The sequence below is a fragment of the Lissotriton vulgaris genome, chromosome 2_1 (genome assembly GCF_964263255.1).
Source record: "Lissotriton vulgaris chromosome 2_1, aLisVul1.2, whole genome shotgun sequence".
Lineage (NCBI taxonomy): Eukaryota > Metazoa > Chordata > Amphibia > Caudata > Salamandridae > Lissotriton > Lissotriton vulgaris.
In genome coordinates this window covers 523,161,623-523,187,099 of record NC_141687.1, presented here as the reverse complement: position 1 = coordinate 523,187,099, position 25,477 = coordinate 523,161,623, and the positions used below count along the sequence as shown (strand labels likewise).

The window sequence follows — 25,477 nt, the reverse complement described above, 5'->3', positions numbered from 1 at the left end:
TCCGCCCGTAATGCATGCCCGCATTGTGAAATAGAGGGGTGCAGTTCATCCCTGCACCCTGTGGTCAGCACCCCATGGTGCCTGCCACCGGGTGCAGGGATCAATAAAGGGCACCATAGGTGCCCCCAGTCCACCATTCGGCAGCCTCGCACCCTTGGGGACTCTACTGGGGGACCCCCAAAGCCACTTTCCTACTGCCTTTTCGTGCCGTAAACACCAACACGAAAAGGCAGTGAAAAACTGCCATCGTACCCCCTCGGTCGTAAAGGGGCGGCTGGGGGAATACTGAAGGATGTCCGGGCGGCGTATAAGCCATCCGGAAATCCGAGTCGTATTCCTTTCCGACCGAGCCCATCGGAAAGGCTCGGTCAGAAGGAATCCGGCCGGCACATTCCGATGCAGGCGGAAGGGCTCCAAACATCGTCCGATATCGGAATCGGCCTCTTGGTGTTACCTGCATGTTTACTTTGTGCCCTTCTCTAGTGCTGTATGTTTGCTTGCTGTTGTTGAATGTTAATTCACATAATTTACCCACTTTTATGAAAATATGCTAATTGCTAAATTTAAATATATTTTTATGCCTTCTCACTAAGAAAAAACTCTCTTGATTGGATCAACGGGTTATTCAACGACAATACTGAATATATTAGGCTTTGTTGTATTAATCATTCAAGGGAAGGACAGACTGCAAAATAAGGTCATTCATATTGCCTCTATTTCTTCTTCATAATATTTATAGCCTTCGTTTTTTGTAAGTTGTTTCTCTCTTTTGCATTTTTGCAGGATGTCAAATTGTAATTTCAATTGTTTTTTAGGTATCTTCAACTGTTCTAATATACATTTTTGTTACACCACTACAATTCTGTGTATATTAATATTGTATTGTCAAATGATTTACATTTTTATGGTTGATCTTTCAAATAAGCATTTTATGTTGTATTTTAGATCTGTCACCATTGAGAAATGCAGGAACAGCACATTTGTCTTGGGACCTGTGCAGACTACTCTTCACATTAAAGATTGTGACAATGTGAAAATTATTGCCGTTTGCCATCGTCTGTCCCTCTCATCCACTCTTTGTTCTACCTTTCACTGTCTCACTGCTACACGCCCACTTATTTTGTCAGGGAATCAGGGTGTTACATTGGCTCCATACCATACACATTATCCTATGTTAGAAGATCACATGGCACAAACTGGAATAGCTACAGTCCCTAATTACTGGGATAACCCAATGTGTGTCTATCTAGAGAACAGTGATTCCAGCATCTGGAGACTTTTGTCACCCCGTGACTTTTACATCTTCATTGTTCCTTTTGAAATGGAAGGTGATACAACTGAGATCCCAGGTGGACTCCCACCGGTGTATCAGAAAGCTTTGACTCAGCGAGAACAGAGAATACATATTTGGCAGAAGACTGTAAAAGAAGCAGGTTTGACAAGGTGAGTGATTCTGTGGTTAATAGTAAATCATATGTGCATTTTGCACTACCCTCCTAAGTGCATGTTTAACTCTGGTAATATATTATCTTACATGTTCCAAAAGTTTAAATGAAATTGTGAGAAAAGCATTGTTAGACTGACTGCTCCTCTCGCAAGATGGTCTTCATTTGAATCCAGTTTGTGAACTAACAAAAGTTTTTTTTTTTATATTAGCGTTTAACAATTTTATACATAATCACGTACTGAAATTAACACATTGGGTTATACATGTGTGTCAATCGTACATAAAGCAAATTGTAATTTAAACCATCAACAAAAAACTGGTCAGCATAGTAGGATCATGAGTATCTAGACTCAAATCACAGCATTATACTAGTATCTAATATGATTGTACCCAAATACTATAGGTGCAACGTTATGATATTATTAGCACTGGACAGCCCCCATATCTGTTTAGTATATACATAGAGAGACAGCAAATGAACCACTACACCAGAATTGTTCCTGTGTGTCCCAATCATGCTATATTGGGCCTATTCCAATCAAGTGGAGACACAATGCGTGTCTGTATACAAACTGTTGTGATGTTTGTTGCTATGGTCTGGACTTTTTTTGCGTTCGCAGGGCTTCTTTAAGTAGGGCCCAGGGAGAGGCTTGTCTACAAGAAGGGTGTTTGACTATGTGTGTCCCTCGTCTCCTCTCGTAGGAGTATTACTATTGGACTGGAGTGTGCATAGCCAATTCAGGACTGGTTCCCATATGTCTTTTGGCCTTTTGGCCTGGCCAGCATTAATTCCCAATATGTGGACAGCTGGTTTTGACCAAAACTAATATCTTGTATTCAGTCTTGATTTAGGGTGCACTTTTATCTCCCCAATTTATTGTAACTCTGCGCTTAGCTAACAGGAGCAGTATAGTGTGTACTTTCCTTGTCTCAGCTAGTGTGTCTTCCGACGTATCCCAATATCCCTACCGTGGATGATGGTGTTGTGTGAGTTTCCAATATAGTGTTTATCCTACTGAAGATATCTGCCCAGTACTTAGAAAAAGGTGGGGGGGTATCGCAATACCGTGCCATATGAAGAAATGACACTGTTGCATCTCCTACATTTGTCGTCGGGCCTTAGCCCCATCCTGTGTAATTGGATTGACGTCCAATAATATCTATGTAAAAGTTTAAAATGAATTGGGTGTAATTTATAGTTGATGGATAGTATTTGCAGCTGCCCACAGCAGAATTACTTTTGTTCCCCTGTAAGCTGTGGGTGTAGTTCGGTGTTCTAGTCCATCATTGCCTTTGGCTTAAATATCGGCACAGATGTCTGCTTTGTGTAATAGATTCTGGTGATTAGCTTTCGTGGCGATGAGCACGTTATTATGTGTTCAAGGGCTTGTAGTGTGGGAGGCGTACTGTGGAAAGTGTTGTGTAATTGGCGACATGCGGCTCTAATACGATAATAGTGAACAATTCAGAAAAACGCCCTGTCGCTCCCTCAGGCGGATCCGCCGGGCCCTAAAGCTGTCCTCTTGGTAAAGGTCTGCGAATGTATTAGTTTTAAGGAAAAAATGAGTGTGTACTCCAAAGAAGATCTCAGGAATTTTTCAGAATTAATATTCGTTCCCAGGTGTTGTAATACAAAGGACAGAGATGTTTTTCTTTGCAGAAAGGTATCTTTATTGTTGTGCATAGGACATGAACAGCCGACACGTGTTTCGCCCCCTCATGGCGATTTGCGCCGGGGCTTTCTCAAGGCTAATTATTTTTCAGACGTCGAGTATTTAATTATCAAAAAAGTGTCAAAATCCAGGGTTTCAAAATTACAGTTTTTCAGGAACAAAGTTCTATCGTTTGGCTAATGCCCTCTTCAGTCCTGCTCCGAGTTCTTAAACGTCAGGGCGGTCCTCGGGTTGATCCCGAGGACCGCCCTGACGTTTAAGAACTCGGAGCAGGACTGAAGAGGGCATTAGCCAAACGATAGAACTTTGTTCCTGAAAAACTGTAATTTTGAAACCCTGGATTTTGACACTTTTTGGATAATTAAATACTCGACGTCTGAAAAATAATTAGCCTTGAGAAAGCCCCGGCGCAAATCGCCATGAGGGGGCGAAATACGTGTCGGCTGTTCATGTCCTATGCACAACAATAAAGATAGCTTTCTGCAAAGAAAAACATCTCTGTCCTTTGTACTACAACACCTGGGAACGAATAGTAATTCTGAAAAATTCTTGAGATCTTCTTTGGAGTACACACTCATTTTTTCCTTAAAACTTGCTTTGCTACATGAAGCCCAAGAGGTCCAGAGCTTCGAGTGTGTCTCCTTTCAACAAAAATCACAGCTTATTCAAGCGTTGTTAAAGCCTTGGAATTCTTGGACCTTTGCTACTTTATCCACACTGCGAATGTATTAGTGCCCATCCGTCTCAAGAGCTCCACTACCCCCCTTGTCTTCCACTATGGGCAGCTGGGGATTTTGTGCTAAGAGCATTGATGGGGCATATAGGATCTTCAGCTTCGCCCATTGGCTTAACCCCTTCCAAGCCCAGTGTAATATTTCATTGGTATTTATTTCCACTATGGGGCTCTTGTAAGGCTGGTATAGAGCCTCCGAAATGGGTGAGGGCACCGCTCTGTCCATCTCCACCGCCACGTGGGGCTGAAATGGTGTAGGGTGCCGCCAAAAATGAGCAAGTTGAGCCAGAGCACAATAGGCGTACAATGTGATATCAGGAGCTCCCAACCACCCAGGTTCCTGCAGGAGCGTCAGAAGTTCCCAGGTCACTTGAGGTTGTTTCCCCGGCCAGATCAAAGAGACCATGAGCGATCTAATTTTTTTGAAGAAAGATTGTGTAAGTTGCAATGGGATATTTATGAACATGAGGAGGAATGTTGGCAATATTATAATTTTGGCTATGGCAATTCTGCTTACAATTGAAAGTGGAAGTTTTATTTATTTATTTATTTTATAGCACTTGTAAGGCGCACAGCTACCCACAAAGGGTTTCCCGGCGCCGGACTCGCAAGAACACAATACCACTGGAGAGAGAACGTCAAAGCATTTATTTATTGAATAGCCAGGTTTTTACGCTTTTCCTGAAAATCATATAGCTTTCCTCCTTGCGTATATGAATAGGTAGTGAGTTCCACAGCGTTGGGCCCAGGTAGGAAAAAGATCTCCCGCCTATTCTGGCCCGTTTGAACCTTGGTACCACAAAGTTTGCAGCTGTGCCTGAACGAAGACTGCGATTTGGGAGGTAGGGTTTAGCGAGGGCCTGTAGATATTTAGGGGCAGTGCCAGCTTTGATTTTAAATAAATAACTCAGGGCCTTAAAACGAATCCGATTTCCAACCCTAAGCCAATGCAGCTCCCTAAGATGTTTTGTGATCCTGGCGGATCTAGGGATTTTGCAGAGCAGTCTGGCCGCAGCGTTCTGCACTAATTGCAGACGCTTTATCACTGCCTTATTCGAGCCCAGATATAAGATGTTACCGTAATCAAGCCGAGATGTCACTAAGGCATTGACCACGGTCTTCTGGGTAGTGGGCGGCAACATCCATACTATTTTTCGTAACCATTTAAGAATGGTAAAGCATATACCTGCCACTTTGTTTGCTTGTTGAGTCATAGATAGACTGTCATCAATGATGACTCCAAGGTTTCTAACCTGCGAGGCTGGAGATGGAAGTTTGCCTAATGACGATGGCCAGTGTGAGTCGTTCCAGAGATCTTTACTATTTCCTAGCAGAAGGACCTCTGTCTTGTCTCCATTTAATTTGAGTTGGTTGGCTGACATCCAGTTAAATATTTCTTGGAGGCCAACTTTTAATGCAGAGGGGACAAACAGATCAGATTTGGAGAGTGAAAACAGGACTTGCGAGTCATCTGCATAGGTCATTAAACTAAGACCAAAGTGTTCTACAAGATTGGCCAGTGGTCGTAGATACAAATTAAAAAACAGAGGGCTCAGAATTGATCCCTGTGGCACCCCATGAGGGGAGTGGAATACCTCGGAGCATGCCTCCGAAGAGGAAATCTGGAATGTGCGGAGGGATAAGTAGGATCTAATCCATTCTAGAGCTTTGCCCTCGACACCATTCTCCCCCAGCCTGGCAAGCAGTATGGAGTGAGAGATGGTGTCGAAAGCCGCACTCAGATCTAACAAGACCAGTGCTACTGTTTGTCCGTCATCCATAAGTTCTCTGATCTTTTCTGTGACCCCGAGCAGAGCCGTCTCCGTAGAAAAGCCACTCCTGAAACCAGATTGGGACAAATGCAGGAGCTCATTGTTTTCCACATAGGTTGAAAGTGCCTTATGAATATGTCTCTCTAGGATTTTAGAAAAAGCAGGCAGTAATGAGATTGGCCGATAATTGGCCAGTATCATGGAGTCTGCGCCTGGTTTTTTAAGTAGAGGACTGACCATAGCGTGTTTCCATAGAGCAGGAACTGTGGCCCGCTCTATGGAGACATTCAGTATCTCTGCTATGGAAGTCAAAGCAGGGTCCTCTAAATTTTTTATGATGCTGATAGGAATAGGGTCACGTGGGGAACCCGATTTAATTGATTTTAATAGTTCCTTCAGTGTGTCCAATTTAATGGGAGGCCAGGCTTCGAGATGACATTGTACTCTAGGGACTAGGGCAGTGTTTCCTTCCTTGTCTGTGGTCCTCCTGTCATTTTTAATATTAGAGACAATATTCTCAATCTTATTCGTGAAAAAAGAAGCCAAGTCCTGGCATTGTTGGGTATTGAGAGGGGTAGGTTCTGCTCTAGAGTTTTCACCGGCTAACTCTTTTACCATATTAAAGAGAGTCTGAGATTTATTTTCGGCCATGTTTATAGTGTTGGTGGCATAGCATGCTTTAGCTTTCGTGCATGCTGAATGGTAACAATTTCTGGCTTTCCGGTAGACTTCTTTTTGGTAGAGGTCGTAGTTTTTTCGCCATTGCCTCTCTAGAGTTTTGCAGGTAGATTTTTCTTTCTTCAGGGCTTCTGTGAACCAGGGAGAGGGAGGGCGATGTACTTTCCCTTTGCAACGGGCTAAAGGCAGACAAGTGTCAACAGCACCAGTTAACCACGTTTGTGTTGACTCTGCGATGCTATCCATATCTCCATCTAAACATGGGTGATCTTCCTTCAAAGCATTATTAAGATCCTCTAAATTAAGGGATTTCCAGTTTCTTCTAAAAGATTCTGAGGGGGTCATAATTGGACCTTTTTTGGGTTTAAGTGAGATAGCGAAACTTTGTAGAGAATGATCTGACCAGAGAACAGGCGTGGTGTTGAGCCATGTAAGTTCTTTCAGATTTGATATTATGGGGTCTAACAAGTGTCCAGCTTTGTGAGTTGGACCACTGTTTCGTAACGTCATATCTAACACCATAAGGTCATCTAATAGGTTTTTGCAGGTCTTGTTGTTATCATCATCTAGATGAAGATTCAAATCTCCCAATAAAGTGAAATTTTGAGCTTTCAGCTGGAGGGGTAGGATATAATCAGCCAAATTTGCTGACCAGGAGGGATTATTTCCTGGCAGACGATATAACAATAAGCCGGAAAAGGTAAAATTGGGACTTAGGGAAATTTTGAAAGATGCTGCTTCGCAGTTCGGGATAGCTGCAGGTTCAAAGTTGCACACATAATCTCTGCTGTAAATAATAGCAATACCCCCTCCTGTCTGGCCTACCCGATCTCTTCTAGCAATAGCATAGCTCGGGGGGAGGGCGGTTGCAACATCAGGGCCCGATCCATCATGAAGCCACGTCTCAGTTAAAAATATGGCGCAGGGCTTATTTTCAGTCAATAGGTGGAAAATATCTAATTTGTGCTGGGGTAGTGAGCGACAATTTATCAGGTAAAAGATGAGATCATTAGAGCTCTCATTACGTTGATAAAATTTAAAAACAGTACCCTGTGGGGTATCGGGATAGGGCTGGTAGTTGGTCAGAGTAAAGGTACATTTCGGGCAAGTTTGTGCACCAGCTCGTAGCGGATTTAAGATTATACAGTTGTCATGACTGATGGGGCGTAACGCCCTAAATCGAGCGCCTGTAAGCATACCTGTAAAGTAGGAAGGACACAGGTTTATGCCCTATGTCCCGTCCTGGCCCGGACGGGCACAGACAGGCTGACTCTGGCTAGACTCCGGCGAAGACGAGGCGCGTCCGCAAAAAACGCGTCCGCTATCGTGGAGTAGGGCTGTTTCCTTTTATCCCTCACACTAGAGCGCTCTCGCCGCTCTGTCCCGCCCCAAGATGGCCGCCACAGATTCCCTGAAGCTCGGTGCCTTGCCCTGAATCGGCAGGTATCGAGCGCGTCTATGCTACAGTGAATGCAGGTAGCAGGCAAGTGTGCTGATCAATATCTTTATGTCTTTTTTAAAATGCGCTAGTTCAACAAAATTACACAATACAATTTTAAAACTTTTGCTTCAATAAAAATCGTCAATTCAATTCAGTTCATTTCTCCTCGAAATGGGTGTCTGAGCAGTGAGATGACACACTGCCTAAGTGCTCGCTAGTTCGGAAAACTCTGCCTGAGGGCTCCTATTATCCCTCACACTAGAGCGCTCTCGCCGCTCTGTCCCGCCCCAAGATGGCCACCACAGATTCCCTGAAGCTCGGTGCCTTGCCCTGAATCGGCAGGTATCGAGCGCGTGTATGCTACAGTGAATGCAGGTAGCAGGCAAGTGTGCTGATCAATATATTTATGTTTTTTTAAAAATGCGCTAGTTCAACAAAATTACACAATACAATTTTAAAACTTTTGCTTCAATAAAAATCGGCAATTCAATTCAGTTCAATTCTCCTCGAAATGGGTGTCTGAGCAGTGAGATGACGCACTGCCCAAGTGCTCGCTAGTTCGGAAAGTTTAAAGTTTAAACCATAGTTTTATTTTCCCCTCTAACCACTCCACCACCCGTCCATAATTCATACTCCAAATTTCCTGTATATTATAGCTTAAACAAATCCCTAGATATCACAATGCTCCTTCTGCCCACTTGAGGGGGAATTCTATAGTAAACGTGTGTTGTGGTCTCCATGAGGGGAAACAGCACTGATTTGGCCCAATTAATATGGACTCCAGATAGCCCCGCAAATTGTAGGATCTCGTGAAGTACTGAGTGTAAATTGTCTTGCGGGTTGTTTATGTAAAGAGTTGGGTCGTTTGCGTAAAGCGATATGATCAAGCCTCTCGAGGAGAATCTTAAACCCCTAGCCGCATGTTGTTGTCTAATCCTGGCCGCCAGTGGTTTCATTGCAATAGCAGAGTAGGAGGAACACTGTCTTGTGCATCTGGTGATCCAAAATAAAAGGGGGGGCGGGGGAGTTTGTCCATTTAGTCGTATTCTGGCTTTCAGCTCGGCGTACAGAACTTGTATTTGCTTGATGAAAGTCGGACTAAGTCCTAACCTAGTTAATACTGTGAATAGATAGGATCATTCTAACGAGTCAAAGGCCTTAGTGGCATCAAGAAACACTGCGAAGGCTAACCAACGTCTTATATGGTTAAGGAAAATTGTCTATATCACACCAGTGCCCCTGTGAATTCAAGGAGCGGGGGAACGTGAGAGAAGGGATGTCTGACTTTTAGAAATGGGGGGTTTCTAGTTGGTAGTGGCTGGCCACAGTCCAAGTAGGGACCCTTCTTCCAAAGTCAGAGTAAGGGGGCTACACCCTTTGATAACCCCTGCTCAAACCTCTGGTAACGTAGCACGAGCTGTTAGGCTTATCTCAGAGGCAGTGTGTAAAGCATTTATGATCATACATAGTAACACAGAGAAGGACACTACAAAGGGACACCACACAAGTAGTTATAAAAAATAAGTATCTTTATGTATAGACTTAACACAAGATCAATAACGGTAAAAAGCCACAGTACTGAAAAATGGAGGTACTCTGGAAAAGTTGGAAAAAGAGTTCAAAGTGTTCAAATAGGGGTTTAGTTCAAAGCGCGAGGGTCTCTGCGACCCTTTTACTTACAAAGTACCTGGATTTACTATCAAAACAAGCAAAATGTCGAAACGAGCTGTAGCTCTGATTTTCCCCGCGCTACGCCAGCGATGCGTTGAATCCTTGCCGCAAGGGAGGATGATGTGCCGGTCTGCGGGTGCGTGCGGGACAAAGTGACAGACTTCTTCAAGCTAGGCCAGCGATGCGTTGAATCCTTGCCGCGAGGGAGGATGATGCGCGGATCCTGTTGCGGGTGAGATCTTGTTGTGATTTAAGAAAATGGCGACCCGCAAGGCAGCGACAATCTCGGTGCGATGCGAGGAAAATGGCGGACGCACGGCGCCCGCTCTGCGATGTCGTGATGCGATGATCCGGGGTTAGCGAGCCTTCGACAAGCCCGCAAACGTGCAATGCGATGATCTTGGAGGTTAGCAAGCACTTGGTGGCCCGCAAGCATGCGATGATCTTTGGTTTGCGAGCGCTCGGTGGCGGCAGCGCAATGATTTTTCTTACGCTCTTCAGCTGCGGCGGCTCGCAAACGGGCGTTCGCGACGATTTCAGCAATCTCTTCTCTGTAGTAGAACTAGAGGGCCTGGAACTCACAGGGGCCTCACCTGCAGATAGAATTCCTCGCTGGGAGGAATCAGGAGGCTGGTGGGGGAGTCAGGTGTGCCTGGGACTCCAGCAGGAGGCTAGCTCTCTTCTAGCCCTTAGGTGATTGCTTAGCAAAATAAAAGTCTCTCAAAAGTCCTTTTCCCTCTTCTTCCAAGTCCAAGGGGAACTACTGCAGGCCAATCCAAGAAACTGCACACAAGCACAAGGACAGTCCTCTCCTGCAGATTCCTTCAGTAACACGGACAGAGGTTCCTCTTGACATCAAGGAGCAATACCAAAATCAGGGGTTTGGGCACAGATGTTTATACCCCAAAAGTCTGTTTTCTCAAAAGTTTCTAGTCACTGAACCCAGCCGGAACCAGTTCTGCTCAGGCCTGGAGCACTTTGTTTACCAGGCTGCATCCTTCCTTTCAGAAAGAGGGGGGTCTGCCATCAGACGCACAGTAGGAAGTGGAGCCAGCATTCACCTTGCCCGGCACAGCCCCATTCAGGTCAAGGAGCTAATTTTTCCAGTACTCAATGCAGATCTCTCTATTCAACCCAGGTCTGACTCAGCCTGCCTTGCCCCTCTAAACCCAGATAGCCAATACACATAACAGCAGAGCACACTGGAAGACTTAGGCAAGAAAATACCCACTTTCTAAAAGGGGTATTTTCAAACACAGAATGTTAAAACCAACTTCACTAAAAGATGTATTTTATCATTCTGAGTTCACCCATAATTAACTCTAATGTTCCCTGAGTCAGATAGAACTATAAGATGTAATAGCCAGTCTGCCCATTCTAGCCTATGGAGAACAGGTAGCCTTGCAGTAGTGAAAGACAAAATGGAGGGTGAGTCACTACCAGGACATGCTACACATATCAAGCCATGTCCTACCTTACACACACAATGCACCTGCCATAGGGGTGACTGACATGATGCTAAGGGAAGGTTCAGGGGCTGGGAAGTGTGGGCACTTTACGGCCAAGATGGCAGTTCTGGACTGCACGCAGACACTGCAGTGGCAGGTCTGAGGAACACTTTACAAGCTGCTTCTGTGGGTGGCGCAAACGAGCACTGCAGGCCCACCAGCAGCATTTGGGTTACCATCCCTGGGCACACACAGGCCACACTACTAGGGACTAACAGGTAAACCAAATAAGCCAATCAGGGATATACCAATTCACAGTCATATTTACACAGGGAGCACTTGCGCTGTGGCACTGAATGGCAGTGGCACAGCGCCCAGAGCATCTACTACCAGCACAAACAGAGGCGACAACAGAGAAAAATTAAAGGGAGACCCACACCAATGGTGCCAGGTCTAACACTGACTATGTCTGCATTCTCTGTAAGTATACTATTTCTACATAAAGCACACATAGTGCTGTATGGGCTTAGCACCAATGCCTCTAAGTTCCTAGTTTAGGACAGTACCCTATTCCTGCTCGTTCACAAGACGTCCCTAGCATATTATCCAAAAACAGGCCTTTAGACTATTCTTAAAAACCTCATACACCACCCTAATTGTCATCTTTCATCATCAGTCATCCCGCACTCGCCAAAGAATCCTCTGATGGCAGACGCGCCCTCAGTTGTGTTGAACTTACTTGCAGGGATGAGGAGTGAAGAATGATCCAGACAATGAACAAACATATCTCGATCACCTACCTGAAGAGGCTAATCACTTTTAATATTGGGGTGGTGATTAGGTGATTAAAACCAGTAATGAGAATTTAATTGGAGAATCTTCCTACTCCTATATCTGACAAGTCAACATGTATCAGCCCCAACTGAGGCCTATAAAGGTCAGGCTCTTTCTTCTGGACCGGTATCCATAAATTTCCCTATATTTAGTCCCAGACTTCATGCATACATATTCAGCACTCACAAACTCCATACCAAGATGCTGGGTATGCTGGCAAGTGTAACATTCGCTTTCTAATTGATGTTTGTATGGTCCTGTGGAGAAATTTAATTGTAAAAGAAAATTGGTGACGTACCAACATAAAATCATATTTAAAGACACAAGGGACATACATACATACAGATATATAGATAGATAAATATGAAGGAGGCAGGGTTCCGGAAAGAAGCATGCTATGTCAACTGTGTGTACACTACAAACGTTGTATTTCTAGCATTTCCACACAACACAACTCAGTGTTCACTGCAATCTTTATGTGATCACAGGTCCAAAACTATCTTGCAAATACATTGATTGTCTTACCCTCATTTGGGAGCTTATAACCTCATGGAGGAGAAAACAAGGGGAACCTTATAGTTACATACTGTGAAAATAAGTGTGTACTATCTCAGTTTAAAGGCCCGGAAAAGTGCTTGCAAGAACAGAATCCCAGCTAGGAATAGGCACTTACTTTGTCAAAGTTCTCCTCCTGCGTGTCACACCTACTTAGCATTTCTTCCACCGCCTGAGGAGGACAGAGAGTGCTTCACACCCACTAATGAATCATGCCTGCACATTCGAGCCGTGTCTGGTTGTCAGTGGCTTGCTGGCAACGCCTTTTCTTTGAGTGCCTTGTATTTCCTTCCATCTTTTTTTCAAATTTGTGTTGGCTAACACCATAAATGCTTCCCTCATCCACCTTTATTGTGCATTTTGTGAACTACTGGCCCTAAACAAATTATTTCTATGAAGCAAACAGCAGGTAGTGGGTGCTCACCAAATCAAGTTTGCATTCCCTGGTGTCTTATTTGCTTCTGTAGAACCAACGTCACTGATAAACACGGACCCATGATTGCAGAGCAGTGTGTGGTTCTGCAAGCATCAGTAGTTTTCGCTGTTGGATGCAAGCTGTCTGACATGGATAAAAGGGTTATGGTGCTACTGCAGTACTACAGTGACCCCCCACTACTTTTAATCCGCCACATTGAGGTGCCACTACATTGGAGGCACTGGTGTCGCTGCTACATCAAATAAAGTAATTTCAAGATTTAGTATTAATAGTTGTTGGAGGTTCCCTAATGTAATTTGAATAACTTTGAACTCACTTTAAAGGTTAGGATTAGAATTAGTCATGTTAAAATAAATAATGCATTTTACTTTAATTTTAAATAAATTAGGGTTGGAGTTCCTGTTGTATTTTGTTTCTTTCCTTTTATGCATGTGCCTTGTTTGTTTCTCCTGCCCTTGCATTCCAGTAGAGTGATCGGTGGAATGTTAAGGGACAGGGCAGTTTGCTTTGCATTCATGACCTGGTGGCTGCACTTTGCTGTGTCGCAATAACAAAATGTCTACATCAACTACTGCCTGGATGTGCCTTCTTGCAATGGCGATGAGTTAAAGGAGAGGTCCTGCCATCCTTGCGACTCAGGAACGGACCATTTCCTTTACCCACCTATGGATTTCTTCTTGGATTGGCCTTGTCTGTTTTGTTACTATTCTAATTCGTATTTCATTCACAAGTTTTTTTTTTTTTGGGAGTTGTATTTCGTTCCCGGCGAATTCCTCGTTACAAGTTTGTGATACCTCTGGGTGAATCACAAATTTGCTAGCATTCGCGACAAGAATTTGCAATTCTATTAAGGACACGGAGGCGAGGATTATGCTTCTCAATCTTTACTAGAAGCTCACAGCAGCCAATGAAAATGCTTGCTTTTCATTCCAATAAACGTTAAACTGCATATCCCATCATGCTTTACATATAACCACGCCCCCTTAGTCCATAAGAGGCCTTAGCCTGCCGCCATCTTCCTCTTTCTTGCGGCGAACAGCTCCAACCGAACTTGTAACTCCAGAACTCTTCCAACGGGAAGGAGAACCTTCAGGCGAACCATCTTGTCATTCTTCGAGGCTCAATCACCCTTTTTTTCCGAACCTGAAAGAAAGGATACGAGACCGTAACCACCGTAACCATCTGGGTGGGCAAGCATTTTATAACTCCATATACAATGCCGGGTGGGATAATCCTCGCCTCCGTGTCCTTAATAGAATTGCAAATTCTTGTCGCGAATGCTAGCAAATTTGTGATTCTATGTCAGGACCGGAGGCTTCTGATTATGCACGTTTAACGCTTACTAAAAACAACAGAGGTAATATCCCCCACCGGCTTATAATAAAACGTCTTGAAGGTCGATTCCGACGACCAATCTGCACAATGCATAATATCATGAATGCTGGATCCCAACATGAACGATTTCGATGCCATAGCACCCCTGACAGAATGCGCACCAAACATGGTGATGTCAATGCCAGCTTCTTCCATCACAAAACGAAGCCATCTGGCAATGGTGGCTGCAGCCACAGCTCTGAACGGCTTTTGTAAGGCTATCAACAGCTGCGAACAGCCCTGAGGCCTAACTGCCGCAGTACATTCCTCATAAGTCTTAAGACAGTGAACGACACATAACTTTTCATTCTCCTGAAATGCATTATACGATACATGTGTAGACAATGTTTTAGTACGCCGAACAATCTGAAAAGAAACTCCTTCCGGAGTAAATACTCTACCTGTTATGTCCAGCGCGCGAACGTCCGATGATCTCCTACACGCCGAAAGGCAAAGCAACATAGCCAGCTTGGCTGAAAGCTGTTTTCTGGAAAGATCTTTGTTAGCTGGCCATTTGTCGAAGAGGTCTAAGACTCGCTTGACATCCCACAAACCAGAATATTTAGGTTTAGGGGGATTCTCCACCCTAATACCCTTCAACAATTTACACACGACAGGGTGCATACCGATAGGTCTCCCTTCCAGCTGAACGTGGCCCGCTGAGATGGCAGATCTGAAATTGTTGACCGACCGATAGGCCAGGCCCTGCGATGCCTTATCCGTCAGGAAATTCAACACATGGGGTAAGCCGGCCCCCACGGGATCCAAATGTCGTTCCACGCACCAACCCACCCAGCCTTTCCAGGCCGAGGAGTACCGTTTCCTCGTGGAAGGAGCCCAGGCCTGCTTGATGAAGTCTGCAGCCCTGCTCGAAATCCCTGGCACTTGCCACTGTTGCCTGAAAGCCTCCAGGCCATCAGCCGGAGCCTGCCCTCCAAGATCAAGGGATGTGTCTCCTGATGAGGGCCCAGCAACAGGCTCGTCGACTCTGGGAGGAGTCTGGGGAGGTCGCAGCTCCACTGCATCAGTTTGGGGAACCAAGATTAGGACGTCCACCAAGGCGTCACCATGACCACCTCCGCGTTCTGTCTGATTACCTGCGACATCGCTCTGGGGATCAGCAAGAAGGGGGGAAATGCATAGTGAACCCCCACTGACCAGTCCTGTAGAAAGGCGTCCGTCGCCTGAGCTAATGGATCCGGTCTCCAACTGAAGAATCGAGGGATCTGGAAGGTCAACCTCGATGCAAATAAGTCCGTCCCGAACGGACCCCAAATGTTCTCTAGCCACTCGAACATCCTCGGGCTCAACTTCCAATCGCTGAAGTCCCGGAGGTACCTCGAGTTCCAGTCTGCCACCTGATTGGACTGGCCCGGGAGGTACTCCGCAATGACCGATATCTGGTTGCGGAGGCAATAATGCCAAAAGTCTTTGGCTATTTGTACAAGCATGGACGACCTCGTGCCTCCCAACTTGTTGATGTACCTCACTGCCGAGATATTGTCCAGACGCAGGAGGATACAGCAGGAAGTCCGCTGAGGGGACAATGTTCTCACCGCGAACGACCCCGCCAGCAGCTCCAGACAATTGATGTGGAGGGAAAGCTCCCCCGGGGACCAACGTCCTCCTGTGGAGATGTCTCCACAACGCGCGCCCCAGCCCCATCGGCTGGCGTCGGACTCTATCGTGACTTCCGGGAGTGAACCGAAGATCGCTCGGCCGTTCCAAGCGTCGACGTGTCCCAACCACCATTGCCACTCCGACCGCACCTCCTGCGTGAGGGGAATGCTGTCCGAGTACGAGAGACCCTTCTGAAGGTGTCTGATCTTCAGTTGTTGCAGGGCCCTGTAATGAAGCGGGCCCGGGAAAATCGCCTGGACTGAAGACGCTAGAATTCCTACCATTCTCGCCAGCGCTCTCAAGGAGACAGACTGGCTGCTCAGAAGTTTCCGGATCTCTTTCTTCAGATCTCGAAGTTTGTCCTTTGGAAGGCACATTTGGGCCATCACCGAATTCACCGAATTCACCGTGAAACCCAGAAAATCTATAACTTGTGAAGGAACCATGACTGACGTCTTGGTGTTTATAACAAACCCCAGGTCCTGCAAAATAGTCGTGGTCAGTTGGAGGTGTCGTAAGAGAGTCTGCCGACACTGGTCCACTATCAGTATGTCGTCGAGGTATATGATAAGACGAATACCTCGTTCTCGGAGGTACGCCACTACCGGCTTCATCACCTTGGTGAAGCACCAAGGCGCCGAGGAGAGCCCGAAAGGCAGAACCAAATATTCGTACCATCGGTCTCTCCATTTGAATTGAAGAAACCTGCGATGTGGGGGGAAGATTGGAATAGAGAGATACGCATCTTTCAGGTCTAGCCGGACCATCCAATCTCCCACCTGCAGTAGATCCGTTAAAAGATGGATGCCCTCCATCTTGAAATGATTGTAAGTCAGGAATTGATTGAACTCCCTGAGGTTTAAAACTAGTCTGTTTCCACCCCCTTTCTTCTGAATCACAAATCTGTTGCTGCAGAAGCCGTGAGGGCACCGAATACTTGGTGCAATTGCGTGCTTCTGTAGCAAGGCCGCAATCTCTTCGTCTATGAAACTGGCCTCTAGTTGGGAAAAATGGAGAATTGGGGGTGCGCATGTCTGAACTGGACTTGAGTAAAACTCCAGGTGAAAGCCCTGAATAGTCTGTAAGACCCAAGCGTCCTGAGTAAGGTCCTCCCACCGCCCCAGGCAGTGCCGAGTCCGACCCCCCAGGGGAAGAAGGGAAGTATCCGAAATTCTCACCTGAGCTCTGCTGGTGCTTGAACTTCCCTCGTCCATCTCCAGTCTGATATCTGTTTCTGTTGAACCTCCTCCGGGAGGGGTAGAAGGTTCCTCCTCGAGTTGAGTCAAAATCATTTCTGCCCCTTCCGAAGTCTCCTCTGTGGGGGCCAGGAGGACCTCCTCGGCCTGACGAGCGACCCCCGCCTCGTCCGGCCCTGTGAAAAACACCCTGGCTGAGGGCGCGCTTGATGCCCGACTGGGCCTTGTCCAAAGCTGTAAACGTACCGACATATTTGGAGACGTCCCTAACGAACTTGTCACCAAAAAGAAGGCCTTCTGCAAGGGGTCCCGGCTCCGCGTCAGCGAGCTCCGTTAGATTCGAATCCATCTTCATAAGCAAAGATTTTCTTCTCTCTGCCGAGACAGCGCAGTTCGCGTTGCCCAAAAAACATATGGCTCTCTGAGCCCATCCAGCGAGCACGTCCGGGTTTATGATGACTGAGGTCTCCTTGGCCACAAAGGCCATCTCTAGGATCTTTGCCAAGGGGCCGATGGCGTCTAACATTTTGTCCTGACACCCCCGCCATGCCCTATCCAGACCTCTCTTCGGGTCCTTGGTGAACTTCTTCAGAAAGGTGAGAAGGTTAGGATCAATCTCCGGTGTTTCCGCCACCTGATTTGGGATTTCCGGTCTAGGGCACTCTGAGCGTAAACGATTTCTGACATCCCTAGGGAAGCACTTACGTAAATTATCATGGATGTAAGCCGTGACCGCAGCAGGCGGCATCCAATCCTGTGATCTAGGGTGTACAATCTCCAATGGGTCAAAGGTGAACGGTGTATCATCCGGCGCGAGGCTCTTGGGCTGCGCCACCTTTGCCTTCTTTGGAGGATTGCGATCCTCTGAGGTGTCGGTGTCCGTATCAGTGTTCGTGCCAGTATCCGTGTCCGTGTCTGTGTCATGGACCCTACGTTTACTGGTGGCCTTGGCTCCAGCGTAAGAATGGTCCGCCGTGTCCGGCAGGGTAGCTAAGGCCTGCATGTGAGGCCAGGTGGCAGAGTCCCTTGAAGGACCCGAGGTGGATGCATCACCCTTCTTCTTCTGAGGTTTAGTAAAGCCATGTCTTTTGGCAAAACCTTCTAGTTGTCGTCGGATAGGACGAAGGGCTGAGGCCAGTGCCTGGTGCACTGTCTGAGGTACAGTAGTTTCCATCGCCCTGTTAACGGAGGACTGGACCGAAGCGTCCAAAGCACTGACAAGGTTGTCCTCCAAGGCAGCAGTCTGCCTGTTCTCAAATTCCTCCTCCTCATAGTACCCCTCATTAAACTGCTCTTCCGACATTCTCACTGGGAATTCTTTCTAGGTTGTGGTCAGACAAACCAGGCACAAGGAGGGTCAGGGGGGGGGGTCAGCCCACACAGCACACAAACTTTCACTACCTCAACCCCCTCAGCAAAGCTGTAATCAAGGCGGGCCAGAGACCCAGGCCACTGTAATACACTGAGCGTGTGCGCGCTCTAATTGGCCTAATTAGTATTTGTACCACCTCACCAGGCGATCTCTAAGGCAGAGGGATCCTTCCTAACACTCCGATGACAAATCGCAATTGAAACTAACAAACGCGGTTCGCGCCACGACGTGCAGCCCAAGCGCGACTGAATCCTACCAGAAAATAGCCCAATTCAGCGCGCTTTGGGGTGCACGTCGCGGCCGAGAGCCACCCGGCCTGAACGAGCGTCAGCGGCGATTAGGGAAGCCGTCTGCGCATGCGCTAACGCGCGTAGCCTACGGGGACAACACCGGGCTCCAGCAGGCTCCACAATTAAACTACAGGCGTCCGTCTGCCTCCGGTCAACGACCGTCGCTACCCTCGCGCGAATACAGCGCGCTCCTGCCACCTGAGGAATGGATTACCAGGAAGACGGGCACAAAGGTGCTCCGCCGAAGCACAGCTACTCCCCCTGAAGAGGTAACAACCTCAGCACAATAGATAGCAGTATAATACCAATAAACAGTATAAACAATGTATACAGTGCCAAGTAATGTCAATCAAACATTAACAAGCGCAATAGAGACACAGAGGGAGTAAACAAGGTTGTACTTAGCTCTGTGAGCAGCAAAGAAAGAGGAAGATGGCGGCAGGCTAAGGCCTCTTATGGACTAAGGGGGCGTGGTTATATGTAAAGCATGATGGGATATGCAGTTTAACGTTTATTGGAATGAAAAGCAAGCATTTTCATTGGCTGCTGTGAGCTTCTAGTAAAGATTGAGAAGCATAATCAGAAGCCTCCGGTCCTGACATAGAATTTAAAGCATCACTAGGACCGGCGTTGGTAACAGTTTCTGCTTTGAAAATATATGCTGACTTGTAGCCTAGCGCTCACCTCCTGCTGTCAGCTTCCACAAGCACTTTCTACAGCGAGTAGCCATAGTAAGAATGTTCCTATGTTCTTTCTTTAAACACCGCATTCGGTTCCTTGCCACATCCTTCCTAGGTGATCCTTGTCGGTTTCCGTCCCTGTGCGTAAGCACGTCTGCGTGAGCACGTCGCAGCGGCCATATTGGGGTTGTTTAGTCGGATTTCACCACAGTTGTCTGACAGGTGCTGTCAACGCCGCATTTACGTGATTTGTTTTCTCTCTTCACTGGTCTGTACCAAACTTTTCCGTGACAGTAAGTTAATTGGATTTGCTTTTCTTCATGTATTACGGTTTAAAAACCTACAGGCGATTATTTTTTTTCTTTATTATTCATAACTTTGAATGTATGCATATTTTTTTGGGGGAGTAATCATTCTTCGATCTACAACTTCCGTTTATGCATTATTTTTGCCATCTTCCCCAGTGCATATTTTGGTTCTTGCTTCTTGGAAAATTGAGTTCTATATTTTCCATTCTGTTCCTTTTGAAAGGGGCGTTGAGTGCAACACTGTTGTAATGCATTTTGACCCCCCCCCCCCCCCCCCCCCCCTTCCCGGCCAAGTTTCTACAAAGCAAGGGAGAGCCTCCCATTCTGTGGGCAATATGGAAGGAAGAGTTTTGTACCCACATGAAGGCCATAGACGGAGAGCAAATGGGTGCAGAGCACATGAAGAAAACCATTCTGCATTGTCTTGGGTCAGAGAGCCAAGTGGTGTTCAGGTCTTTGCCCCAAGCTACTCTTCAGAGCAGTCAAGACAATATGGATGCTTACAAGGAGGTCATGTTGTGGATGGAACTGAGGTAAAAACCCACCGCGGGTGTAGCACTCAGCAGGTTAAATTATCCAGTATTATGGGTGTCTTTCATAGATTCACATGCCTGAATCATTTCCCGTCGTCGGGATGGGAGTCCCCGGTATATAAATAGGTAATGTCCTATAGACATATATAGAGAAAAGCAGGCCTAGAGGCCTCACCTTAGTAACATATCCATGTCTTTTTGTAAAAAGGACCAAACTATAGAGAAGAGCCAATCCGCTGCCACCTCCCTCTAGAACCTTCCTATCAGAAGCCTCAGTCCCTCAGATTTTCTACCGCACGTTGTGCTCAGGGAGTCTCCCCCCTGAGTTCTGCTCAGGTTTGTTTCTTCAAAGCTTTTTTCTTAAAACTTTTGGATTTTTCTCTCAAGTAAAAGCTGTACACTATGGCTGACACTCCTAAGAAGGGTCTCTTCAGAGCATGTAGCTCTTCTGGAAAGAAATGGCTCCACATAAATGACCAACACAAGGACTGCCTGTACTGCCTGTACCCTGATCATTCAGCTAAGGACTGCAAGGTATGTCGAACATTTTCTACAAAAACCATCAAAGACCGTGAAGGACGCCTTTTGATCTGGCTCCAAAGACTCAAGGACCGAGATAATCTAGAGTCTTCTGAGGAAAGTGAGGGCTCTTCAGTCTCCTCAAACATTTCTCTTAAAAGGCCAAGGGTAGCTTCCCCTAGCCCTCTGGACGCTCCTCAAAAGAAGACATCAAGAAAGTCTTCAGAGGCTCTGTCAAAATCAGCTTCTGACAAGGTGGTACACACCTTCAAGAAGCCTGCGCCGTCGACGACGACCTCGTCGACTACATCATCAGCGTTCAGGAAAGCTGTGTCTCCTGTTTGTCTCAACGTCGACGACAACAGGCTCGACTACGACAGCATCGTTGTCATTATCTTCATCGACGACGACTACCCCATCGTCAACAGCGGGTAAGGCTTTATCGTCGACAATTGTCATTAAGAAATCATCGTCGACGCCCTAGATCACATCAACTATTTCCTCGCCGACGACAGCGTCGACGACGAGATCATCACCGTCGAAATCTGCACCGTTGACGAAGGCCCCACCGACGAAGGTCCCGTCGGCGAAGACACAGTTGACGAAGGCACCGTCAAGGAAGACGTCTTCGACGAGGACGTCGTCGACGACGACGCCGTCGACGAAGGAACCGACGACGGCTGCATCACTGCCATCGACAACAACGTCGACGATACCTTTTGTACAGTCAACGACGACAATCCAGTTGACGACAGATTTCCAGAATATAACAACTGTCGACACTACTTCATCGATGATCACTCCGTCGACGGGCCCGTTGCCGTTGAGTGATTCTGGATTTCAAGCAGCTTCTGTACATCTCAAAATCACCAAAAAGACACTAACGCCGGACTTACCTTCTCATAGCCGGGTGCAGCGTTTACCACCAGCATGTCTCCTTCAAGATGAGGATTCTGATGACGGGGATATGTTTCAAGCCACTAGCCCCTCAGAACTAAATGTTAAGTGTCAAATCTCGGATGAGGAGGATGTTCAGGAGCACATGGTTCAACCACAAATTACGCCTATGGTCTGTCTACCAGCATCCTTGGTTACAGATCTGAGATTCCTCATTCAGGACTACAAGCAGAGATTGCCAGAATCTCCAGATCCTCCCCCTACCACGGCAGTACCATCGCCAAGACCACGACCGCCGCCCTTGGTTATCCAGCAGGAAAGAGTGAATGTGCCTAGTCCTCAGTCTTCGGATGGAGAAGAGGAGGGAGAACAATAAGAGGAAGGTGAAGTGCAGGACGATCAATCTGTCCATGAAGACTGGGACGATTATGTTATACCTTCCCCAGCATATCCAGTGCCCGCCACCTCAGATTCTCCGCTGGTGGACATCGGTAGTTTCCACAGTGTGGTAAAAAGGGGCGCTAAACACTTCCAGATTACGATGGAATCACAGGAGCAGGACTGCTTCCTGTACGATTTTAAAGAACCGAAATCGACAAGATCGATTCCAATTATTGATTATCTGTGGACACAGGCGTTTCAGGTGATGTAAAATCCCGCTTCAGTTTCGCCAGTGGTCCCTCGCTTGGACAAAAAATACAAAGCTCCAACATCGGTACCGGCCTGCCTGACAGGACATCCTAAGCCTGATTCGGTGGTGACGCAGGCGGCACAGAAGAACTCCAGAAATCCCTCATCTCCCTTATCGGCGCCACCGGATAAGGAGGGAAGGAAATTAGACAACATAGGAGAACGGTTTTCCACCATATCAGCGATGACAGTTAAAGCAGCAAATGCCCTAGCGCTTCTGGGGCGCTATAATAGACAACGGGCATATATAGCCCCATACCTGTCTGAACTGCCGGATGCCTCGAAGGAAGAAGTGAAAACGATACTTCTAGAGGGTCAAACTTCAGCTTCAGAGATGATAGACTGTGCAATGAATGTGGCAATGACAGGATTCTGCCAACTAGCTGGGGCAGCGGTGTTAAGGCGACAGGGATGGCTGAAAGCTACCTCATTCAGACCTGAGGTACAGTCCAAAGTTTTGGATATGCAATATGACGGCCAACTTCTGTTTGTTTCCAAGATTGATGAGGCACTACAAAATATTAAAAAAGACACTGACACTGCAAGAGCGCTGGGTCCGCTCCAGTATAGGAATCTGTCCTTTCGAGGAAACAGAGGAAGAGGACAATCCTCCTACAGAGGTGGTTATCAAAACAGGTCATCCTACTCTTCCAATCAGAGTAGACCTCAATACCAGCAGCGCCAACAACAGCAGGGCCGACAGTCCTCATATGGAAAGTCATCCTTTCGGGGCAAAGGTCAAAAGAGGAACAACGGAGTACGACAATGACTTGTGTATCCAGCCAGTCCAGACCTCATCTCAATTATTAAAGATTAGAGGAAAACGAACCCACTTTCTAAAAAATTGTAAGAGAATTACTATGGACCGTTGGGTCCTTCAATTAATACAATTTGGCCATTCCATGGAATTCAAGAGTACTCCTCCACAAACTCCTCCTCGACCAATGCACCACAAGAATTTACGACTGCTTCTGCGAGAACTCTGTTATACTAAGGAAAGGAGCAATAGAGAAGGTACCACCATCACAGAAGCGGAAGGGATTTTATTCCCGATTCTTTCTCAGCCAGAAAAAAGAGAAGAAATGGAGGCCGATACTAGACCTCAGGGCATTGAACAAATTCTTGAGGAAGCAGTTGTTTTGCATGGTCACGATACAAGAAGTCCTGCATCTTCTGGAGGAGGGAGATTTCATGGCATCACTGGATTTACAGGATGCGTACTTTCATATTCCAATTCACAAAAATCACAAAAAGTACCTGAGGTTTGCAGTAGCGGGCAGACACTTCCAGTTCCGTGTCCTGCCCTTTGGTCTCAAATCGGCGCCCCGCATCTTCACCAAATGTCTCTCCCCAGTGGCGGCATACCTCAGGCAACACGGTCACCAAGTCTTCCCATATCTGGACGACTGGCTAATAAAGGCACCATCCTTCACAGACGCTTCCAGATCCTCCAACGCCTGTCTCAGTCTCTTCGATTAGCTGGGTCTTACGCTCAACCAAGAGAAGTCAACCCTGCAGCCTTCTCAAACCATCACCTTTCTGGGGGCAACACTTGACACATGTTCTGCAAGAGCGTTCCCATCACAGGAGAGAAAGCTCAAGCTCCTTTCTCTAGCCTCGACAGTGGCCTCGAAGAAAGTGTTGATGGTTCGTCTCTTCAAGACCCTTTTGGGGATGATGTCATCATGCATCCTACTGATAACACATTGCCGTCTGCGGATGCGTCCTCTGCAAAAGGCATTGTCCACGCACTGGGTGCAATGCATGGGGTCGTTCGATGACCGCATAAAGGTGACAGTGCAAATGGACAAGGCTTTACGCTGGATGATGTCGCCAAAGAACCTATCTCTAGGATTGACATTCTAACTTCCCGCAGCTCCTCATGTCATCACGACGGACGCCTCCTTGGAAGGTTGGGGGGCCTTCCTGCAGGAGTTGCAGATAAGCGGCAAATGGTCAGTGGCAGAGAAAAAACTCCATATCCATCTTCTCGAACTGAGAGCAGTCTTCCTGGCCCTGCAGTCATTCCTGCCAAGGATCAAAAACTCCCTTGTGCTCGTCAGGACCGACAACACTACGACGATGCACTATCTCAGTCAGTCAATATAGCTTTATTTGATTTTAGTTTAAAATCATAAAAGCGTACAGTTAAAAACGGTTGTAGGTAAAAACATACATACAGTAACACATAGTATCTGAAGTTAAAAGACTTTTGCCTGACCTGTGGGGGAAATATATTAATTGTAACAAGCTTTTCACAGGTTAAGCTTAAATCAAACTGTAATTAATAGGGATGACAATACATATAAAACAATGATTCCTGTCTGATATAGGTGGGAAAGCTACGGCCACTCGATATGTGGAGTCCTCTGCCCATTAACTTGTTACAGCCTACTTTTAGGCTAGGTGTGGGGTTACACGGCATTCTAGGATAAAAATCATGCAAGTCCCAGACAGAAATTGGACTGGTTCCCACTTGGGGTGCACTGGTACACAGGTATGGGACAATGTGTCTCTGCCTAAATCTAACGAGTACTAGGTCACCATCAATATCTTTTGGGAGGGAGCCCAGCCAGCCCACCCTTCTGACACTCAGTATTGTAGCCTCGAGGTTAGGTGGCAGGGGTCTATTTTTTGCCAGCCAGAATTTGACTTTGTTTAACAGGTCATGTTGTCTCTCGGTTTTCCCAGGTGTAAGTGATGGTACTCCCGCGAGGACACATACAAAAGGAGCTGCCTCCGGTGGGAGTTGGATAGGGATAGCTTTGTTATACTGTGCTCTAGAAGAAGTGTGCTGCGGCAAAACTGGTTTAAAAGAAGTTTTACGGGCTATTGGGGCTGGTGCGTTAGGGACTGTTGATTGGGTTGGAGCCCTTTTATCTAAAATAATTGGCTTTGGGTCTTTGGGAGTAGAAGGTAGGTTGGAGCAATTAGGTGTTGTAAAGCATTTATTGGCTAGCAAGTGCGACTTGGTGGTTTCCTCCATACCAGTCAGCCTGTCCCCTAGTGTGTTTATTTTTTCTATTAATGGTGATATAAGAGAGCTGACCAGTTGTTCAATAAGGGATAATGGATCCAGCTGTAAGGGGGATGCTAGAGCGACTCATTTCTCGACAACCTTAGGAGTCGTGGAAGAATTACTGACTGGAACTGTGGGGCTTGTCCACAGTTTTTGGAGTTTTGATTGATTCCCAGTGTGATTAACCCCACTACATTTCCTTTTAGCAGATGAGAACAGGGGGAATGCAGTCCTTTGGGTGTTTTCAATATTGACTTTTTTGGATGATGGGAGGGATTGCAGGAGGCTAAC

At 46.6% G+C, this 25,477-nt stretch overlaps 1 protein-coding gene across 2 annotated transcripts in view; it reads left to right on the top strand.

Moving 5' to 3' along the window:
• Positions 1-25,477, top strand: part of TBCCD1 (TBCC domain containing 1) — a 256,809-nt gene that overhangs the window by 170,426 nt on the left and 60,906 nt on the right. For both annotated transcript variants that reach the window (XM_086955448.1, XM_086955449.1), the window contains exon 6: positions 946-1,443. In XM_086955448.1, the coding sequence (XP_086811574.1) occupies positions 946-1,443 (498 nt within the window). The remainder of the gene's footprint in view (positions 1-945; positions 1,444-25,477) is intronic.